The sequence below is a fragment of the Cryptotermes secundus genome, unplaced genomic scaffold (assembly GCF_002891405.2).
Source record: "Cryptotermes secundus unplaced genomic scaffold, Csec_1.0 scaffold1383, whole genome shotgun sequence".
Taxonomy (NCBI): Eukaryota; Metazoa; Arthropoda; class Insecta; order Blattodea; family Kalotermitidae; genus Cryptotermes; species Cryptotermes secundus.
This window is the reverse complement of record NW_019731296.1, coordinates 643116-663329: the sequence shown is the minus strand read 5'-3', so window position 1 is coordinate 663329 and position 20214 is coordinate 643116. Positions and strand designations below refer to the sequence as shown.

Sequence of the window (20214 nt, the reverse complement as noted above, 5' to 3'; positions counted from 1 at the left end):
GGAATGGCGGGAATAGACCTTCATATAACCGCTGAAAGTTCACCACGGATCCCAGAGTACTATTAATCTCCTGGGAGGTTACGAATTGTCTGGGCAATGTTTCAACGGTTCCTGTTGCCTCTGGCCCCAGAAGGCAATATGTTCCTCTGACAAGTTGGTGCCCAATTACCGGTGTTCACAGTGAATCCAGAACTGTGAAGCTACGAATTTATATGTAAATATAACATGATATGTAAACACTCCTTTCCTGCTAGAGCTGCTCCATTATAGTGAAACTAGTTAACGAAACCTTTTTAATATAAATGATATTAATAAAAATAGGTAAAATTAAACTATAATTTCAAAAAAGTATAAAAAAATTAGGGCTGCTTATTGATTGGTCTTATATAAGTGTTTATTTTTAAGGAACAAAACACAGAAACTTTCTCTCAATTGATTCTTCTGGATATCACACTACTCGTATATCTCCGTATACAGTATCCAAGACTAAGAACGAATTCCTTGAGACCTAGTACTTTTTAACATTTCACACTGTATCATACCCAGAAGAGTCTACAATGAAAATAAATCACACAAGAACAAAGTCTTATATGGAGGATTTCTTTATTTCAACTTAGCTATAATACTTGAAGAAGCTCTGGAAAAACCATATTTTTTTCTGTTCACTAAGTATGTAGACAAGATTAATTCACAAGCATTACACTGAGCAAGTCTGCTTGTAAAGACAATTATGGAACTCTTATATTTGATTATGGTGAGGCAAAATGTGTCTGAATAAAAATCTACATCGGACAAGTCAGAAGGATGGGATAATGACTTGCTCTAGAAATGATTACTGATGAACATTTGACAAATGTATGTTTACTTCACTTTGAATTTTAAATTGTTTTCTACATCACTAGTGCATTACATGTTTCAACAGATGTGGTCATCATCAGGTGCTATGAAAATTGCTGTTCAAAACTGCTGCACTTCCATCAAGGTACATAATTCCCTTGTTTACACACTGGGTGATTCCTCTTATGTGTCATGTGCAACTGCTACCTGCTTTTTCCAATAGCAATTGATGATGACCATATTGGTCAAAACATATAGTGAACCAATAATGTGAAAAACAATTTTAAATTTCAAAGTGAATTTTAAGATTTTAATACAAGTTTGCATATGTGACAGTGAATAAGGAATGAAAATAAATGTTGTGCAACAGGATACTGCAAGACAATGTTATGCAATCAGAAAAATGACATCACTACACATAAATGTCACCATTGTGACTGTGCAACTGAATTCAGTGTGAAACTGACTCATCCAGGCAGGCTTAACAGTGGCTGTGATAATTACTAAAACTGAAGTTGCAATTCTGTTGGTGGGAGAGATGTCATGAAAAGGGGCTGGACAGTTGTGAACAAAGAATTCTATGTTGCATATGACCATTTTCATGTAAATGGCCGTGCCAGTGGAACACAGTAGTCCTAGAGCAGGCATGTCCAACTTCAAACACGTTGTGATCGACTTTTTTAGTGTCAAAACTGCCAGTGATCTACCACCCCTACCTATCGTAGTACCACACTTTAAGCAAAAATATCGGTAAAAATAACACGACACATGATGTGTGTCGTAAAAGCAACATACATTGAAAGTACAGACTACTTTAATACATATTTTCCCTTAAAATTTGAATATAATCATATTATATTACAAGTGAATTTACATGCTTTTCACATATAATTTCTTTATAGGCCTATGAGATCGACCAAAAATTGTTCCGCAATCAATGCATTTGACATGCCTGTCCTAGAGGGAAAGTTCTGACAAGTTGATTCAAAATTCTACTCACCATTCGATTAGCTTCTTGTATTAAAGCTGGAAATAGATGTATAGAGGTTGACATAACAGACAGCTGGGAAATAAATGAGTACTTTCAGAGGAAGTATCCAAAAATTACAATAATGTATGAAAATATCAGATATTCTCGGTATAATGCATTGTCATCTGATGAATTAGTCATATCTGTGACTTAGTCATGAATAAAGGAAGTGTAAAAGGCAAAGTTGTCTCTGTGCTTAATTAAAATCCACACTGTGAAGATAAATAGGGGAGTAGAGATACAGTTCTGCACGTTCTTAACATTGGCACTGGGTGGCAGTGAGCAGTCAACTTCATACCCAGGCTGCTTTACCAAAGAAAGATCTTCATTACCCATTGGAGATGAAGATGGGTGAGTTGCAAAGCTGGTGAGGACACTGCAGAGAAGGGAAATTCTTCTGACCATGATTGGAACAAAATTCTGAGATTCTGGCTGGCCAGCCTGTAGCCTCATCACTGTAGAGAATGAGCTACCCCCATCTCCTCTTGATCATGAATGGGGTTCAACAAATAACTAGTCTATTATTAATAATGTCGTATTTTAGCATCCTGTTGCACTGATTCTCGTCCATGATATTTATGTATTGACCGTCTTCTAGTGCACACAATCTCATTTGTCACTTCACTACATGTTTCGGCATCACTGTGCCATCCTCAGGTGTGTTATTTACGTTAAACTATTGCACTGCTCACCATCATGTGTTGTTTATAAAAATGTATATTCTTCATGTAATATAATAAAATTTATATATATATATTAAAATTTTTTAAGATTTATCATCTTATACGTCTTATTTCAAGTTCGTGTATTATATCATTCTTCCATTATGGGAGTTGTTCTTCCTATATTTTGTGTATACTGTGTCTTGTGATATGTCCTTTTGTGGCTGCGTGCGTTGTAATGCTGTATGTGTGTGTCTACTATTAATATTTGTCTAGAGTCAGTATGGAGCTTTCTCAGTATTATTCCTTCTACAAAGGCCAGAAATTACAGATATTTCAGAGGAACTCGCTGCCTCCTTCTTCAGGGCCGAAGCAATGACGAACAGTGTCAGAGGAATATAAGATACAAGTCTGAATTATAACTGGTCAGAAATGTTTCATATTTCAAGTGGTCATGACAGTGGTAACGTAGCTGTGCTGTATAGTGAACTTCAAGATTAACTTCAACGTTACGGCCATGATCTCTGACGATCACCCATCTAAAAATTGACCACCATCAACGTTGCTGCTAAATGTACGGGATGGGCAAAAGGAAATACCTTTAAAATGCTGATAATCTTTATTATTTTGAGATCTTACAGCACCCAGCAGTCAACGATGACTGTGGACCACTGAAAAAACCTTAAGATCCACATATCTGTCAATAAATTTACGAAAAGCGAGAAATAATGGCAAAGAAGTGACGGTAAACGTAAAATTGTCCCTGTGCTTAACTAATTATGCACTATGTCATGAAGGCATATGGAGGAATGGATGTATAGATCCACATTTTCTTGATTAGTTGGAGATGAGTGGTCAGCTTCACACCCCGGCTGCTTTACCCCTCCGGTACCCATTGTGTAGGAGTATGGGTGGACCCCAGAGCCAGTCTGGAAGACATTGAGAAGGGAAAATTCTTTACCCTATGGGGACTCGAACTCCAACCTCTCGGTCGTCCAGCCCGTAGCCAGTCAGTTATTTCACCTAATATGCTCAACATACAAACTTTGTATTATTTATTGGTTATCAAAAGTAAAATCAGTCCCAAATGGTAAACATAACTGCATACATGAAGATAGGCGACTATGTAGCGATTCTGCCACATTCGCCGAAGAGAATATGGCCTTCACCTGATCTCTTCCTAAAAGAATGCTGATAAGTCATTATGTATGGACTGCAAATTTTAAGCTGGCATTTATTGGACACGGCTTGCGTCATGATCATTTCGAATATCGTGTATAGTAATCCGTTGAGGTTGAGATCACATAGTGCAAAATCCTGTCACTAGATGGTAGTGGCGTACCAACAGCGGTCCACCTGCTTTAAGATTGTGCTATAGAGGGCCGGACGGGCACTGCCCAGGCCTTTTTGTATATACAGAATGTTTCACGACTTTTGGGCATAACTGCAGGAGGTGATTTCCTAAGTCTTTGTGATCAAAAAAGTTCATATAAAGATGTGTCCGATTTTGGACAGTTACGGAGTTATGACCGTTCTTTCATTCCCGTACACGCCCTCGTGTGAACCGCGTCTATCATCTGGGGGGGTCGCTATTTTTAGCCAGCTACAGACAGACCGTTCTCGTTATTTCGACACTTGAGAGGTACCTAAGGCATGGTGGGTTGGTATGTCCGGCCACGGCTAGTGTGGCGGCTACTGGTGTTCAGAACAGTTCTCATCTCGGTGCATCTGCTACGTTCACAATGCCATTTACATTTTCATTTGAGGAGTATGCAGATATGATTTATGTGTACGGGTTTTGTGACGGTAACTCAGTTCTTGCCGTAGCTGAATATTAGCAACGGTTTCCGAATCGTAGAATACCGAACCGGAGAGTGTTTACTGGAGTTTACCAGGCATTGCGAGATACCGGTAGACTTCTCCGGCGTTCGTATTGCAACCGAGCGTGGTGTTAATGAAGAAGGCATTGTTCATATGGTACACTGCAGTCCACGTACGAGTACGCGAAGAATTGCCAGCCAGGTCTCCAGACTTAAGCCCACTGGATTATTGTGTGTGGAGATGAAAGAACTGGTTTACAATGCGAAGGTGGCAACGCGAGATGCTTTGCTCGGTCGCATTCTTTACGCCGCTGACCACATAAGAAACAGCCAGTTGAAGCTGCTACGTGCTACCCGCGCAGTTCACAACCGAGCGGGAGCCTGTGTTGCGGCCGGCGGTGGCATTTTCGAAAATCAGCTTTAAGCACCAATCAATTCAAATTAAAGGTAATTTTACGAAGTTAACTTTACAGTCATACTTTAAATGTATCATGTATTATGCTGGTTTATTATTTCTCGCGGCACGCCAAAATATATTCTGTTTTCAGAAACAAGGCTTTTGCTAAGAAATAACAGGCATTTCTGCTCGGTGCCGTGTGCAGTCCGTTACAGCGGCCCGTCTACCCCATGAACCACGGTGTAGGCAACCTTACGAACATAAGGGACGTGTGTAAGGATGTTTGAACTTTTCAGCTGTGTATGAACACCGGAGGTATGATGACATAACGCTCTACGTCACTACGTGGCGATGTGTCGTCGTTCCCAAAGTCGACTGAGTATAAAGGACAAAGAGGATCCGTTCCTTCCATTTCCGTCCATACGTCTCTTGAGTCTTGAACATTGCCAGCACAAACCCAACTGCCGCTCCAGAAGATGAGATATTTCGTCGTCCCTTCAGTCAACTTTCTAAAAGTTGGCTGCAGTTAACAACACGAAATTTCCCGACATGCGACAAAACCTGCATTGGCAGCGTGACTCTTAAAACAGCTTTATCGTTTTCTTATCTTTACAATGCAGCAACTTACGCTGTGAATTAGTGGTCACGATATAAACAAAATAGAACTCAATTTCTGTTTAACAAGGAAAGAACCAAAGAAAAACTGAATGTATAATTTTGTCCCCCACATGGCCGCCTTGTTCCCCTGTGCTGTCACGTCGACCCTTATTTGGGGCACAGGGACAAACTGAGCTTCCGCTCTTAACATGACAGTACATAGCCTATGTACTGACAGACAGGTTAGGTAATTCTTAATTTTGGGCCGAAACAGGGCTTGAGCGTGTGGCTATGGATAAGGCCCAGTGGATATGGCAATCTCTGCTGTTTGCTTGATACCTGCTTCGCTTACTCCTCGACCATGAATGAAACTGGGCGAACTTCTACTAGACTACACGGCATCACATCCATATCTGTAATACTCTTCACGGTAACGAAGATTGAGTTTCCATCAAAGGCAGGAAATCTCTTTACTAGCTGAGCGGGTAGGGCATGTAGCACGAATGGGGGAGAAGAGGAATGCATATATGATATTGGTTGGAAAATCAGAAGGAAGGAGACTACTGGGAAGGCAAAGGCGTAGGTGGGTGAATATTAAAATGGATCTTAGAGAGATAGGATTGGATGGTATGGATTTGATTGATTTGGCTCAGGATAGAGACCAGTGGAGGGCTGTTGTGAACACGGTAATGAACCTTCGGGTTCCATTAAATTTTTGGAAATTCTTGAGTAGCTGCAAAATTGGCGGATCCTCAAGAAGGGCTCAGCTCCATGAGTAAGTAAGTTGAACAGCTAGGAGATTCTGAAGAAGGGCTCTTCGGTGTGAAGCGAAGCTGATTCTGAAGTGTCGGGGAAGTACCAGCGCATCTCACCTCGATGCAACGGTTGGCAATCCTGCTTCAAATTAGAAATGTCCGCGGTTCTTACCTTTGCAGGATATATATGGAACATTCATACCCTTCCAAATTTATTTACCTTCCTATTATTCAATATTATATATTCTGGGCAACTGAAATAGATGAAAAATATATTAAGACAAATAATTTCGGTTGTCTCTTCATAGTTTTATTCAGTCATCCAAGCAAATGCTTCTATGTCACTTTAAAACAGGTCTCGATCTCTTATTTCCATATAAGTTCTGACTCATGATTTGTCATTTTTGAAGCTCATTGCTCCAAAGTCAAAATGATACACGTTTCGTTAAATAAAACAAGAATAAATATCTTCTCTGTATATGGGTTTTATACAATAAATCAATGTTAGGGTAAGGTCATTTTGAATGACCCTATACTTAGTATCTTTACATATATACATACACACATGCACTGCCACATACATCCTCAAATAACCTTCATATAAATTCAACGTAAAAGCGCATAATTTGAAACGTTGCTTTTAATAGGAGACGTATAAATTCAACTTGCACCTTCAAGGATATAAGTTTAACTCGCTGTGTTTACTCGCTGATGTCGGTATGGTCGCACATTGCAGCCGACGTGGAGGCCTCGTCTCATACCTCTCCTCTCATGCAGGTTTGCACCACTGAGTCTTGCGACAGCTCATCCATCGATGTGTCTTGGACTGAAAGAAATAATTGTATCAATACAATGTCACGTCAGCACTTGCGTATTAATGGGTCACCCGTGTAACTTTGAAATTTACCGCCATGTCGAGGGCCACACTCGCGCGTCCAATTGTAGATGTTTATTTGTAAAAATAAGCGAAAACCTAACCTTACTCCAACAAGAAATCTATATAAAATTAGGCTTTTTGCTTTGTTTTTAAAAGTTTATCCTGTTGTTCTGTTTCGAAACTTTTGGGGTTTTGGTTAATTTTTAAAAAATAAATAGGCCTAACTAAAAATAGCCCACAATTAGGCTTTCGGTTTCATTTTCTTTTTCACAAATAAACTTCTATGGTTAGTAGCCTTAATGTGGTGACAACATGGCGGTAAAATATTCCAGCTACCTCGGTCACCCTTTAACACGTAGGTACCGTAACATTTTGTCCTAAAGTTTTCGCGGATGGAGCTTAACGTATGTTTTCGGCTTTCGGGAATACATCTAATAGAATGTTGAATGTTTTAATGTTTAGGCAAATATCACATCAGATGTAGGATTTGCGGTTCTCACAGCGTTGGTTTTGAAGTGTTCTATCTTCTGGGTTATAAAGTCCTGTAGTCCGTTGAAAGTCAACGGACGAACAAAAGATTGGTCTTCATTACATTATATAGCTTCGCGTTCCTGTGTTTCGCCCAGTTACGTCTTCATCTCCGATTCGTCGCCCAGTGGCGAGATACGAGTATATACTAGATAGGAGCTATCAATTCCCTTCTCAAAAACGTTATCTATGAAGATAGCAACATAAATGTTAGTCGAAACGGCGTAAAGTTTTGATGAAAGCAGTCTTCTGGGATGTGGCGCCGTGTAGATAGTGTTAACCGACGTTAACGTATCGCCTCCGTTTTCAGGGTAGAAGACAAGAAAAAATCCGCGAGCGATCCAGCGTGAGCAGGTGCAACAGACTCCGTCAGAAGACTGCTTTCATCATAGTCACCGCCGTGAAAAGATCAAATCTGACAAAGTTTTCTTCAACATTCTGCACGACGTATTCGTGAAAGCCGAAGTCATGCAGAACTAACATCTCTTTATCATAACGCTATCTTTATATTTGAAATGTGTCTTCAAGTGTTTAGAATCTAATATTTCATACAGAAATCCTATGAACTGGTCAACGGCCTGAAGCCTATGAACCTTCGTATATTTGCACTGAACTAATATGGCACACTCAGTATTTCAACATCCTTACTCTTCTACCAATTATCAAAAATATGGCAAGGCACCAGACAGACTTCAATCTGATGAACCACGATTTGGTCCTAAAATTTTTGAAATCCTATAAAAGACTTTAATATCGGCCTATTTTTTAACAAAATCTACCACTCCATAACCTACGATTACATTTTATATGGGTACTGAGAAAAATCACAACAAAATCTGGGATGATTTTTTTTATTGCTAGTGGGGTGGGACTAAGTCCCTTGCACTGCGGCCACTTCTGTCTTATTGTACCAGAAAGCTGGGATGATAGTTGATATTTTGGCAGAAAGCAAATCCCCAAGACCAATCTGTTCGGTGTCCATGTAAGCTTGGCAGAAAAAAAAAGTCAATTTTGCCCCATGTACTTGCATTAAGACCGTCACAGCCGATGAAATCGGCTAGTTGTTGATTAATTAGTTAAGCATTTCTGTCAAAAGATGGCATCAGTTACTTACGAAATTTTGAAGGCTAGAATATGCTTTCACTTGAAATATTTCTAGTGTTATTTGAAGGCCATTTGAGGGAAGCATCGTAGGATTCTCTGTGGAACCATGAATATCCCCCAGGCAGTTTTGTTATTTCTAGCAGGTGGTGTTTTGTGGCAAAGCTTGGGTTTTAAAAGGTTAATTCGTCGATTTTATTAATTTTTCTACTCAGATTGCAATGTGATCTGCTTGCCACTGTTCATATTCTCTTAGATTAATTCTCATTCTATTTCTGGCACATTTTTATGCTAGTCAGGCATTACCACAGAATATAATAATTTCTTATTGGATGCATTTTTAATCATTTATAATATTACATGCCTGCTGAAACCGGAAGCAAACATCTTATGATATATACCGGTACAGCAGATCAATTAGATATGGCAGACAATGCTCAAGTCTGTGAGCCCTTCAGGTTAAGTGGTAAGAATATGATACGCCTACAGGACATTCCTGAGACGAACAGTGGCTTGTAGGAGAGAAACACTTCAGTCTGCACTGACCACGGGGAACGAAAATCGCCGTCTTGCCCGACTGTTGCGACTGGAACGAGTAAGTGAGGTGTAGGTTGATGTGGCGGCCAAACGTTGCTGAGTCCGAGTCCCTTGACAAGGGGGCAGAGGCGTGGTGCACTGAAATCAAACAGAACAAACTAAAGCTATTCGTCTATATTTATGCTTTATGTGCTTTACTGAACGATATTCTCAGTAGCTCGCACTGCGCAGCTGCAAATGGAAGGTCGATCAGTGAATAATGAATCGAAAAGAGATGTACAAGGACACGGCTGTAGCACAATTTTACGTACTACCCAGGATTTTCCTTAGAAACCCATGAGAAACCTCAGTCGGGGTAGTTAGAACCCCCGCTAGGATTAGAAGCAGGAGCCTTGTTAGCTCAGTCGGTATAGTAACGAGCTACAGGCTGGACGACCCGGGTTTGATGTCCAGTAATACTAGATTTTTCTCTTTTCCATAGTGGGGCTCGCCCAGTCTCCTGTCCAATAGGTACCGAGGACTCCTTCCCTTGGGTTAAAGAGGCCGAGGCGTGAAACTGACCACTCACCTCCATTGCATAGAAAATCCCAGTGAAATGTCCAACGGCTTAGATACTGGCATTAAGTTGCAGTCACACGTACGGACCTCACGTAAGGTGCTCTCCTTCTGCCATGTAAAGATGGGCAAGTGGTAATGCAGTTGGTTGAGGCACTATGCTACAAGCCGGTAGGTCGCGAGTTCGATTCCCGCTGAGGTCAATTTTTTACATTGACTTAATCCTTCCAACCGCACTATGGCCCTGGGGTCGACTCAGCCTCTAACAGAAATGAGTACCAGGAATCTTCCTGGGGGTAAAGGGCGGTCGGTGAGTAAGGCTGATAACTTTACCGCCATCTGTTAGCCGATTGCCTAGAAAATGTGGGAGCCTCGACGTCTCACAACCTTTCGGGCCTTCACGAACTCTTATATGGATAGCTTCACTTTTTTTAGGTTACTTAGTATTTGATGGGGCCACGCTGTAGCGTAGTTGGTTGAGGCACTATGCTACAAGGCGGAAGGTCGCGGGTTCAAGTTCCGAAGAGGTCATTGGATTTTGTTTTTCAATTGACCTAACCCTTCCAGCCGCATTATGGTCCTGGGGCCGACTCAGACTCTAACAGAAATGAGTACCAGGAATGTTCTTGGGGGTGAAGGGCGGCCGGCGCGTAGGGCAGACAACCTTGCCGCCATCTGTGAACCGATTATCTAGAAAATGTGGGAACCTCAACATCTCACAACCCTATGGGCCTCCACAGCCTGTTACAGGAATACCTTTACCCTTTATTTTACTTAGTTTTTAATGCGAAATTACCAAAAAATGACATAACTCGTGTTCAAATCATTTCAGAAATGCAAAAAAAAAAACACAGTTCTTCATCCAATGAAGCTCAACTCTGGGTATTACTCAGTCAATGCCAAGTTAACTTGTGTGGGTGGAACTCACTTGGAGTCTTCAGTTTGCCTGTGTGGAGGTGTTTCTTTTGTCTGGCCCTCGAGTTCTGGAACCACACCTGTGTGACCCTCTTACTGAGCCCCGTGATCTGTGCAATACGCTCCAAGTCCTGACCGTCTGGGTTCGAGTCCAGCTGGAAGTTCGCCTGCAGAACCTGAAGTTGTTCTTCTGTGAACGTAGTCCGTACCCTCTTTGCCTTGTTCTTGTGGTAGTTCTCCGAGTCACCGCCTTCTGAAAACACACACAGCAGCGGCTGGATGATTAACCAAACAATTTCCCTACTCTCAGAGAACACACAGGTTCATTATTGTCACTACAGAAACCCGCCACTACAACCTGACGCTAAGTGAGATGTACCGCTTTCGGCCAGGGAGGCCCTAGGAGTGAGAGGTTAGGGCTAATGCAAGGTCTGCAATAATATGGAGAACGGACAAATTTAAAGAACGGCCCTGTTTAGGGCCATTATGGCCCAATCAGCCATTATCCCAAAGCTTGTTCACAGACCTGTTTGACCAAAACCTATACATACACAAACATCTACCCTACTCCTGCTCTGATGATGGAGGCAGGATGTGCCTTCGAATATAGACAACACAGCCCACATCCACAAAGACCACACAGGAGAATCACAATCAATAACGAACCACCGTTATGGAGTAATTAATATTTGCAAGTCAGGTCAGTTCACTGCACATTAATATATCCATATTTTCTTCCATCAAGTTTAATGTTATCCCCTCATATACGAGTATGTGTATATACATAGGACGCGAACAGTCTACAAGTGTCGGTCCTTCAGTTTTTGAGTTGTTGTAGGGTTAACAGTCCATCATCATGGCGTTTTCTGTGCTGTGGGACTTCTATGAATTTATCGAAATAGAATAGCGTAGACATATTCTCATTGGGTAGTGATGAAATTATTAAGGTAAAGAGTTAATTTGCCTCTGTACCTAAATACTCTTTACACTGGGTCCTTTTGTTCACAAGAAAGCACAACAGAACGATGCTCTTTGGTAGTGTACACCTCAAGCACGGTCACCAGTTTGACTAATGAAACTGACCTCTGATCATGAGCATGCGCGTCTGCTACCTAGACTGTCATGAAGCTTGACTGCGCTGCCACCTAGTGATACACATAGAAAATTTGTTACGTTCATTACATCTGTTTTACTTCCATTTGTATTTATTTACTGACTCTACTTCGTAGTTAAGGTGACAGGATTTGGTATCATTCATTGGCTTCAAATCCATGTTTCCCTCTATCCATGTAAAATTCTAAAATTACTTCCAAGAAAAAAAAACAGGTAGAGAAAACACAGAACCAGATGATTAGAAATGTTTGTTTGAGTAAATTAATTTCATTTCATGAAGCTTCTCTCTCGGCCCTTACTTCACTGGTCAGATCGTGTCTGCCCTCCGCCACAAGTCCACTCCTGCAATGTCATTGTGATGGTCTGCCAGACCTCCCACCAAGCCAGCATTCCATTTGGTATATATAGTGATAGACAAATCTGGGTTGTGATTGGTTGCTCCAAGATTCTCCAGTGTCTCCTCCAATCACTTATTGACTCTTCATCATTAAACAGAAGAGATGTAAAATTTGTTTCGGTAAAGAATAAGTCGATATTACAAATAATACTCCTACATTTAGTTACGTCCTATACCAAAGTCCGATCTATCTCGACTGTATTTAAGGGCGCATCCAAACAGATACTTGTGTAGGTCCTTACGTCGCACTTAGAAATATTTTCAACAAAAGATGGGACTCAAATCGCCATACCGGTGACGTTGCCGAGCAGACAGCACCTTTCATCCGTAAACTTGTCTATTCAAGCTCGGACGCGCTCTGCAAGAAACTTGCGGAGCCGTGAAAACTCAGTCGGGCTCGGTGAACCGGGTTCGATTTCAGTCAAGGTCAAGATTTTGCCTTCCTCCACAGCGTCCAGACAGGATCTGGGGCCACACAGTCTCCTGGGGTTCTCTTTCCCTGGGAGTAAAGCGGCCGGGGCTTCAAGCTGACCACTTATATTTATCTAGTGCCGAGGTGAAGAATGGTGGGTCCCTGTCTCCACTCCCTTATAAAAACTCCGTGGGTTTAGCCCGCAAGCGAACTATACCGACCGAGCAACCGCCGCTTGTCGGCGAAGTTAGTGCCAAATTTAGCGGATAGAGGGTTTCGCGTGGTCAGCGCAACGAATTCCTACGGACGTTAATTTCGGTTTTCTAGACCGGAGCCCCTACTTTTCCATTCAAATAGCTCCTCAACTATCCTCACGAGGCTGAGTGGACCCCGTTCCAGACCAAGTACTTCTCAGAAAATGTGGTAGTGCCGGGAATCGAAACCAGGACCTCTGGATCTGTAGCCAGGAACTCTGACCAATAGACCACAGAGGCGGTCTCCACTCCCTTATAGGTTTGCATAACGTGATGCCTACCTAATTAAGCGCAGGGACAGGCTTTCATTTGTCTTATACAAGGAACTTTAACAGGTAGGCCAGGACCGATGGGTTCTGAGCCACTTCTACTAGGGAGAGTCAGTAAACAGGTCACAAATGGAAGTAAAGCAGCTGTAATGGACTCAATAGGTGTTTGAGGGGTATACTACCAAAGAGCAGATTTATTTTGTGCGTTTTATGTATGCAAAGAGACTAAATGCAGAGGATATTCGTAATGAAATGTTTCCTGTTTGCTGCAGGAAGTGTTTGTCGCGTAAAGCGGTTCGCAACTGGGTCGCAAACGTTTCGCAGATTAAGAATTTGAAACGGAGGTGCGGAAGTGGCTGAGAGAACAGTCTAAAGGCTTCTGTGCTGCGAGTTTTGGCGCACTGGTAAAGCGATGGGACAAGTGTAACAATGTTGGTGGAGGGTATGTCCAGAAATAATTTTTTTTTAGTTTCGAATATCACACTTTATGCGTTCTGTATGAATCTGTGCTCTCTTCACTGCCTCTCCCTCGCGCTCGCAGCACTGAAGCAAAATCCACGAAGACAAAATGATGCTGATGCGAACAGATGGATGGTAGAATATTTGATAGAAAAGGATGCTGATTTCTAGGGATAGAGGATCGGATTTCTAGGGATAGATGGTCGGATTTCTAGGGATAGAGGATCGGATTTCTAAGGAGAGGAGATCTAGAATTGTATCCTATGGTATGATAAGCCTACCAGTCTCAACTGGGGCTGTATGATACAGTGTTTGGGACGTAGCGTACTAGTACACAGGTAGTGAAGTATCGAATGTAAGACTTCTCGTCACGGATTAGAGTCACGAATCCATGGAACTGAGCCATTCTTGAGAAATAAAAAGTTCCTGCTCTAGTCACGAATTTCTCAGCAATGGAACCCAAAAGTTCATTACCTTATTCACACTTGCCTGTGATTCATCCGTATCCTCAGCCACTTGGCTCCATACTCATAATCACATTTTCATAGGATCTAAATAATATTAACCTGCCATTCACGCCTAGATCTTCCAAGTTGCTGTTTCCTACAAATTCTCTTCTCTCTCATGCGACAAAAATATCCCTCTCATCTCATTATAAAAATATACGCCCGTTGGAGAAAAGTAAATTTTATTTCTATTCTGTTATGTTGGTATTACGATTTCTTTCTACAAAATGGCCGGTGAGACGCAAGCTGCAGAGAAGTGTTGGTGTAAGAAAAGAGTTTTTCAGTCATCTAAAGATGTCCAGCTACCAACAGTGAAGATTCTGTTCAAGAAATACGCCTCCAATACTTGTTCTCGGGGGGCCCTTCTACACAGTAAACTCATAATTATTTATTACTAGGCGCCTACTGTACAAATTATGCGATAACCTTTAGGATAAAACAGGATTTAATCTTCAATGTGAATCACAGAAATCGTGATAATTTTGCGGGGGTTTCAATTAGAAATACGTGACATATATAGCGCTTTTTTTTGCATACTATGACGTAACAAAGAAACAATCATTAATGTTGTATGTTAATTGAGAGCTGGGGTCGAGGTTAATTTCACACCCATTGTAAAAAGAACAGGCCGCCACTACCTTGCCATTTCAGTCAGTCGATATCGTATTTAAGGAGTTGGATAGGCCACCTGTAGGCGAAGTTTAATACGAAGGCCGTCACGCGGGTTGTGTTTCCGGGTTTCTAGCGACAAAAGACAGTCAGTATATATGGAAAGTTGGATCTTGGACCTAAATACCAGAATGGAAGAGATTGGAGATGAATATGTGAGGCGATTAAGCAGTGGATTCTCACTCTAGAGGCCCTAGTTCACTCCCAGACAATTTCTGTGACGTTCGTGATGAGCAAAGTCTCAATAGAGCACAGTATTGCCGCTTTCCTTTGTTTGTATGTCTGTGTGATTCTCTTTTTGCTAATGATTACTTCACCATTGATCCATGGGTATACTCAGCTTCCTCATGTGCGTGACAGTGACGCAGCACCATAACAGATCCTGGGAATTTAAGTTCAGATGTCTTTATCTATGACTTGGTACGTCGTTGCAGAGAGGAAATTTTCTTTTCGCACGGAGGAAAACACAGCTGATGCTTACTGTTTGTTTCACCTCTGCTGATGCTTACTTTTTGTTTCACCTCTGCTGATGCTTACTTTTTGTTTCACCTCTGCTGATGCTTACTTTTTGTTTCACCTCTGCTGATGCTTACTTTTTGTTTCACCTCTGCTGATGCTTACTTTTTGTTTCACCTCTGCTGATGCTTACTTTTTGTTTCATCTCTGCTGATGCTTACTTCTTGTTTCACCTCTGCTGATGCTTACTTCTTGTTTCATCTCTGCTGATGCTTAGATGCAGCACAGTCCTCCTTGAGAAACTGATAGTCGCTTAGCTATTCAACAATCTGCCCGCCATTTATGGAAACGTAAGGTTCAATATCAAGTTCACAACAGAACGTCACTGGGCCTTAGTCGAGCCAGACGAATCCAATCCACACCCTTCATGTAGCTTGAAGATTAATTTTATTATTAAAATCTATCTTGCCATCTATGCTAAGATCTACCAAGTGGAGTTTTCCTTTCAGGTACTCCTGTATGAATTTATCATTTATTTCCTATACTACATATTGTAGGGTGTAGAACCGTTGCTAAGCAACGACAGCGAGATTGGCGGATATACTAGAGACATTTCTGGGAAACAGCTCAATAAACGCGTTCCGGTTGCTAGGCAACAGATTCTTAATAATGCAACAACTGGACTACAACAACGGAATAGCTGTGTTTTCTACGTGGTTCGTGCCAAGATGTTACGAGCAAGGGAAAAAGTCAGGTGAGCCTGTGAAGAGAGGACTTGAGGCCGGAGACAGAGGAATAACTATTTTTGGAGCCGTTACCAGGAAATGTCTTGTGAGAACACTAGACTGTGCTCTAGTGAACTGTAAAGTGTGGAAATAGTGATAGTGTTGTAGTTATTTGTAGTTACGGCCTGTAAGCGATTAATAAATATAGTCACCAATTCAAACCCCGTCTAGAGACACATTTACTAGGTGACAGTATGGCAGTCTGTCGCCTTCGTGCAGTAACTTGGTCCAGAGTGAAAGGATTTTAACGAAGTAAGATCTTCAAGAAAGAGGACTGCACACTGAAAGTTGCAGGGCAAATTCTATTGAGGCCCATATCATTGGAACACTGCTGCTAACAGACAAACCTAGCCATTAGTTGGAAGTGAATGGTCAGCTTCAGGCTTCTGCCGCTTTAACCCGGGGGAAAGAGCCTCCATACCCATTGGATAGGAGGCTGGGTGAACCTTAGAGTCGGTCTCGACGACATGTAGAAAAAAAAATTTCCGCTACCGGGATTCGAACTCCGACCCCTCGGTCGTCCGGCCCGTAGCCAGTCGTGTCCAAGAGAATAGAATATGAGTATCCGCAGTATAGGCGAAACGGCCGGAGCGTGATTATGAGCAATACAGTACAGAATTCTATAATTCGTGTGACGTTACCTCCAAGTTCTGCATGTCTTGTTCTGAAATTCCTTCAAATCCCCAAGCGTCGACCTCGGGACTGGGTCTAGAGACTTCTCTCTCCCCCCCCCGCGTGTGTGTGTGCGTGTGTGAGGCGCTGAGCCCCAACCTATGCAAGAGGCATGAATATATCCATGTATTTCCATTTCAATGCGCCTTTGCTGACTCAAATTTGAATATCATTTCGGTATTTCGAATTTGGCGGTGGATTCCCAAATTACGGGAATTTCTCCTCGTTGCGCTGCAATTTGCATTGCAGATAGGAACAAATCAATTTTCTGCCGATTTCACACGTAGTAAACAGCACGAGGGAGTTCTTGCGCGTGATTACCCTTAGCCCCGAGGGCCCCGAGGGGAGGCGCTGCCATCGATTGCTCTGATGAGGGGAAGACGCACGGGGCAGGGTCAAACTCATTACCGAGTGTAGCTCCTTTGCACGCCGGCAAGTAACAACATTAGTGATATTCAAAATGTTTCCTTCGAGAGGTTACAGAGAGGGCGTGGGTTCTGTTCCATCTCTGACACTGCTTGAGCATCGATATGATACGACTAGACGCTGGCCGCGTGTGTGCAGTCCCGAGGCTCCTGTCTGGCTGCAAGGAAACCGACGGCTACAAACTTCAATATTTATCGCGTTCTGAAAAGAATTCGGCGGATCACAGCGGCCAGCCGCGCGGTATAAGGCACGAATAGTCTGGGATCGTGGGTTCGAATTCTACTCCAGACATGAGTGTCTGTTTGCGTTTATTCTGTGTTTGTGTTGTTCTGTGTGTAGGTAGCGGCCTTGCGATGGGCTGATCCCCCGTCCATGGAGTACTTCCGTCTGTGTATAGGATTGAGAAAGTGAAAAAGGCCAAGGTCCACCAAAGGGCTGTAGCGCCAAATGTAGGTAGACATAGAGAGAGAGACAGACAGATAGATAGATAGATAGATAGATAGATAGACAGACAGAGAGACAGACAGACAGATAGATAGAGAGACAGACAGATAGATAGATAGAGAGACAGACAGGCAGATAGATAGATATATAGATAGAAAATAATTATAACCCAGCGCCATACCTCAAGCGGTTAGTCGCTGGCTTCCCACCGCGGTGGTCCCGGTTCGATCCCGGGTCCGGTCATGTGGGATTTGTGGTGGATAAAGTGGCGCTGTGGCAGGTTTTCTCCGAGTACTTCGGTTTCCCCTGCCAATCTTCATTCCACCAATTGCTCCACAATCACCCTCACCTATCATCTGGGGCTGGTACAATAGGCCAGAAGTGGCCGCAGTACGAGGGACTTAGTCCCACCCCACTAGCAATAAAAGAAAATTATAACCTAGTTCCAGTGGATTATGACGAACCATGGAGACAATTGAAAAGCTGAGTTTCTTATCCTAAAGATGTTAGCTTTTTGTAGACTTAAACAAAATGACTATTTCAGCTGACAGTGAGCAAGACGCAGGCCAGAAGTGCTACATGGGAAGAGAGAAATTTTATTAACGCTTTGAAACACGAACACTCCCGAAGAAGTGTATAAAAAGTCGGTTCCTACCTCACAGGAAACACGCAACCTCTCCACTTTTAAAACTAAACAGTGCAGGTTAGGGAAGTAAGAGTTTGTATTCTGAGAACCATTTTAAACGCGAAAATAAGTAAGAGTCTGTGGACAAAACACGGAGTTTTTTCTAATGGTAATGCAAATGCAGCAACCATTATGGTTCAAAGGCATAGTAGACATTTTATATGAAATACACATCATCAAAATTAAATACATTTAATGTTGCAATTATTAACTTATTACGTATGTTCCATTTTCACTCTTCTCCAAATATTACTAGATAGATAAGAAAGCCCAGGGGGGGGAGAGGGTGAGATAGGCGTGGCATGTAGCATGCATGGGAGTGGTCACAAGTTAGTAGAGAATTGTGGTTGGGAAATGGGAAAGGAAGAGATATCTTTAAAAAGTTGGCGTAGAAAGGAAGGTAATACTAAAATGGATCTTGAGTGAAGAGTCTGGGCGTGTGGATTTGGTTAAGTGGCTCTGGAAAGGGTTTAGTGGCGGTATTTCTTGAGAGTTGTAATGAAATTCGGGTTCTATAAAAGAGGAGGTTGAGTAGCTGAGCGACCATTAGCTTTCCAAGAAAGATTCTGCCCTGTTGAGCTAGTTAATCGGTTGGTTAGTTAGTAACTTGTTCGTAAAATCAATCAAGCAATCAATCACCAGCTTCATAGGTTAAATTCTTGACCTGTTCACATTTACAAGACTGAAAAATATTCCATCTTTCTGTGAGGTCTGTTTTATTTACGCACTTTGGTTTTTGCTTATTTATTTCGTATTTAATAACGCTGTCAGGAGTTCAGACTATATAGCGGTGAATGATCATTCAGAAATAATGAATTGGAAGGGATTTGGCAGGAAGCAATCGTGATGTAATTTGATGTACTATCCCGGAAATTTCCTGGAGAGACTTAGAGAAACCACGATAAACTTTAATCAAAATAGTCGATGACCTGTTCGAGATTCGAAACGAAAACCTCCCGAAATACAAATCACACGCTTTATCGCTTGAGTCATCTTTCTCGATTGTTTTATATCGATAAACTATCTATAGATTCTTGGTTTTTAGTTGTTCAGTTCAAATGCTTCAGCTGTGCCTTCCGCTAGTTCCGTACAGGCCTATGTGAACCTCGATTCTTTCTCGTATTATTTTAACTATGATTATAATCCGTATTTACCTTTCACTAATGGGCCTGTGAGTATGAAACATGGTCTGTCACTCCGAGAGAGAAACCTACATAAAAGGTAGTTACAAACAGAGCGTTCATGAGAAAATGTGGAACAAGAGAGAGAGAGAGCTGGTAGAACTAAGGAAACTCACTGAAACAGCCGTTGATAATTCAAGGTGAAGTCTCGACATTTCTTATATAAGCTTTCATATGGTACAAGCCGGAAAGGTCGCAGGTTCGATTGGATTTTTCAATTTAACTAATCCTTCCGGAGCGTAAGGCTGACAACCTTAACGCCATGTGTGAGCCGATTGTCTAGAAAACGTGGGAGCCTCGACGTCTCACAACCCTATGGGCCTTCACGGCCTGTTACAAAGATAACTATCCTTTGCCTTTGCCTAATTATCAACTTCTCTTACTTTCTCCCGTATTCCTTTCCATTAAGTAAAGGTAAAGCTATCCCTGTAACAGGCAGTGGAGGCCCATAGAGTTGTGAGACGTCGAGGCTCCCACGTTTTCTAGACAATCAGCTCACAGATGGCGGTAAGGTTGTCAGCCTTATATACAGGCCGCCCTTTACCCCACAGGAAGATTCCTGGTACTCATTACTGTTAGAGCCTGAGTCGACCCCAGGGCCATAGTGCGGCGGGAAGGATTAGGTCAATTTTAAAAATTCCACCTCATCGGATTCGATCCCTCGACCTTCCGGCTTGTAGCATAGTGCCTCAACCAACAATGCTACCGCGTGTCCTTATTCCTTCCCAGTACTGCATGTCACTGACTGATACATCGAGGCCGTTATTTAGCATCGTCTCCACCAAGTAACATACACAAACAGTCAATCTTTATTTGTAGTACAGGTCTAACACACTTAAGGTACTGAAACAAAAGAATATTGAATACTCACAGAA

General features: G+C 42.1%; 1 protein-coding gene across 3 annotated transcripts in view; it reads right to left on the bottom strand.

Moving 5' to 3' along the window:
- Nucleotides 1–6393: 6393 nt before the first annotated feature.
- The window catches only part of LOC111867000 (LIM/homeobox protein Awh), a 92936-nt gene continuing 79115 nt past the window's right edge, over nt 6394–20214 (bottom strand). For 2 of the 3 annotated variants that reach the window (XM_023856441.2, XM_023856442.2), the window contains exons 4-6: nt 10625–10864; nt 9151–9279; nt 6394–6924 (exon numbers count right to left, since the gene is read on the bottom strand). In XM_023856441.2, coding sequence (XP_023712209.1) covers nt 6854–6924; nt 9151–9279; nt 10625–10864 — 440 coding nt within the window. In that variant the 3' untranslated portion in view covers nt 6394–6853. The remainder of the gene's footprint in view (nt 6925–9150; nt 9280–10624; nt 10865–20214) is intronic. The other variant, XM_023856443.2, reaches the window with a different exon arrangement.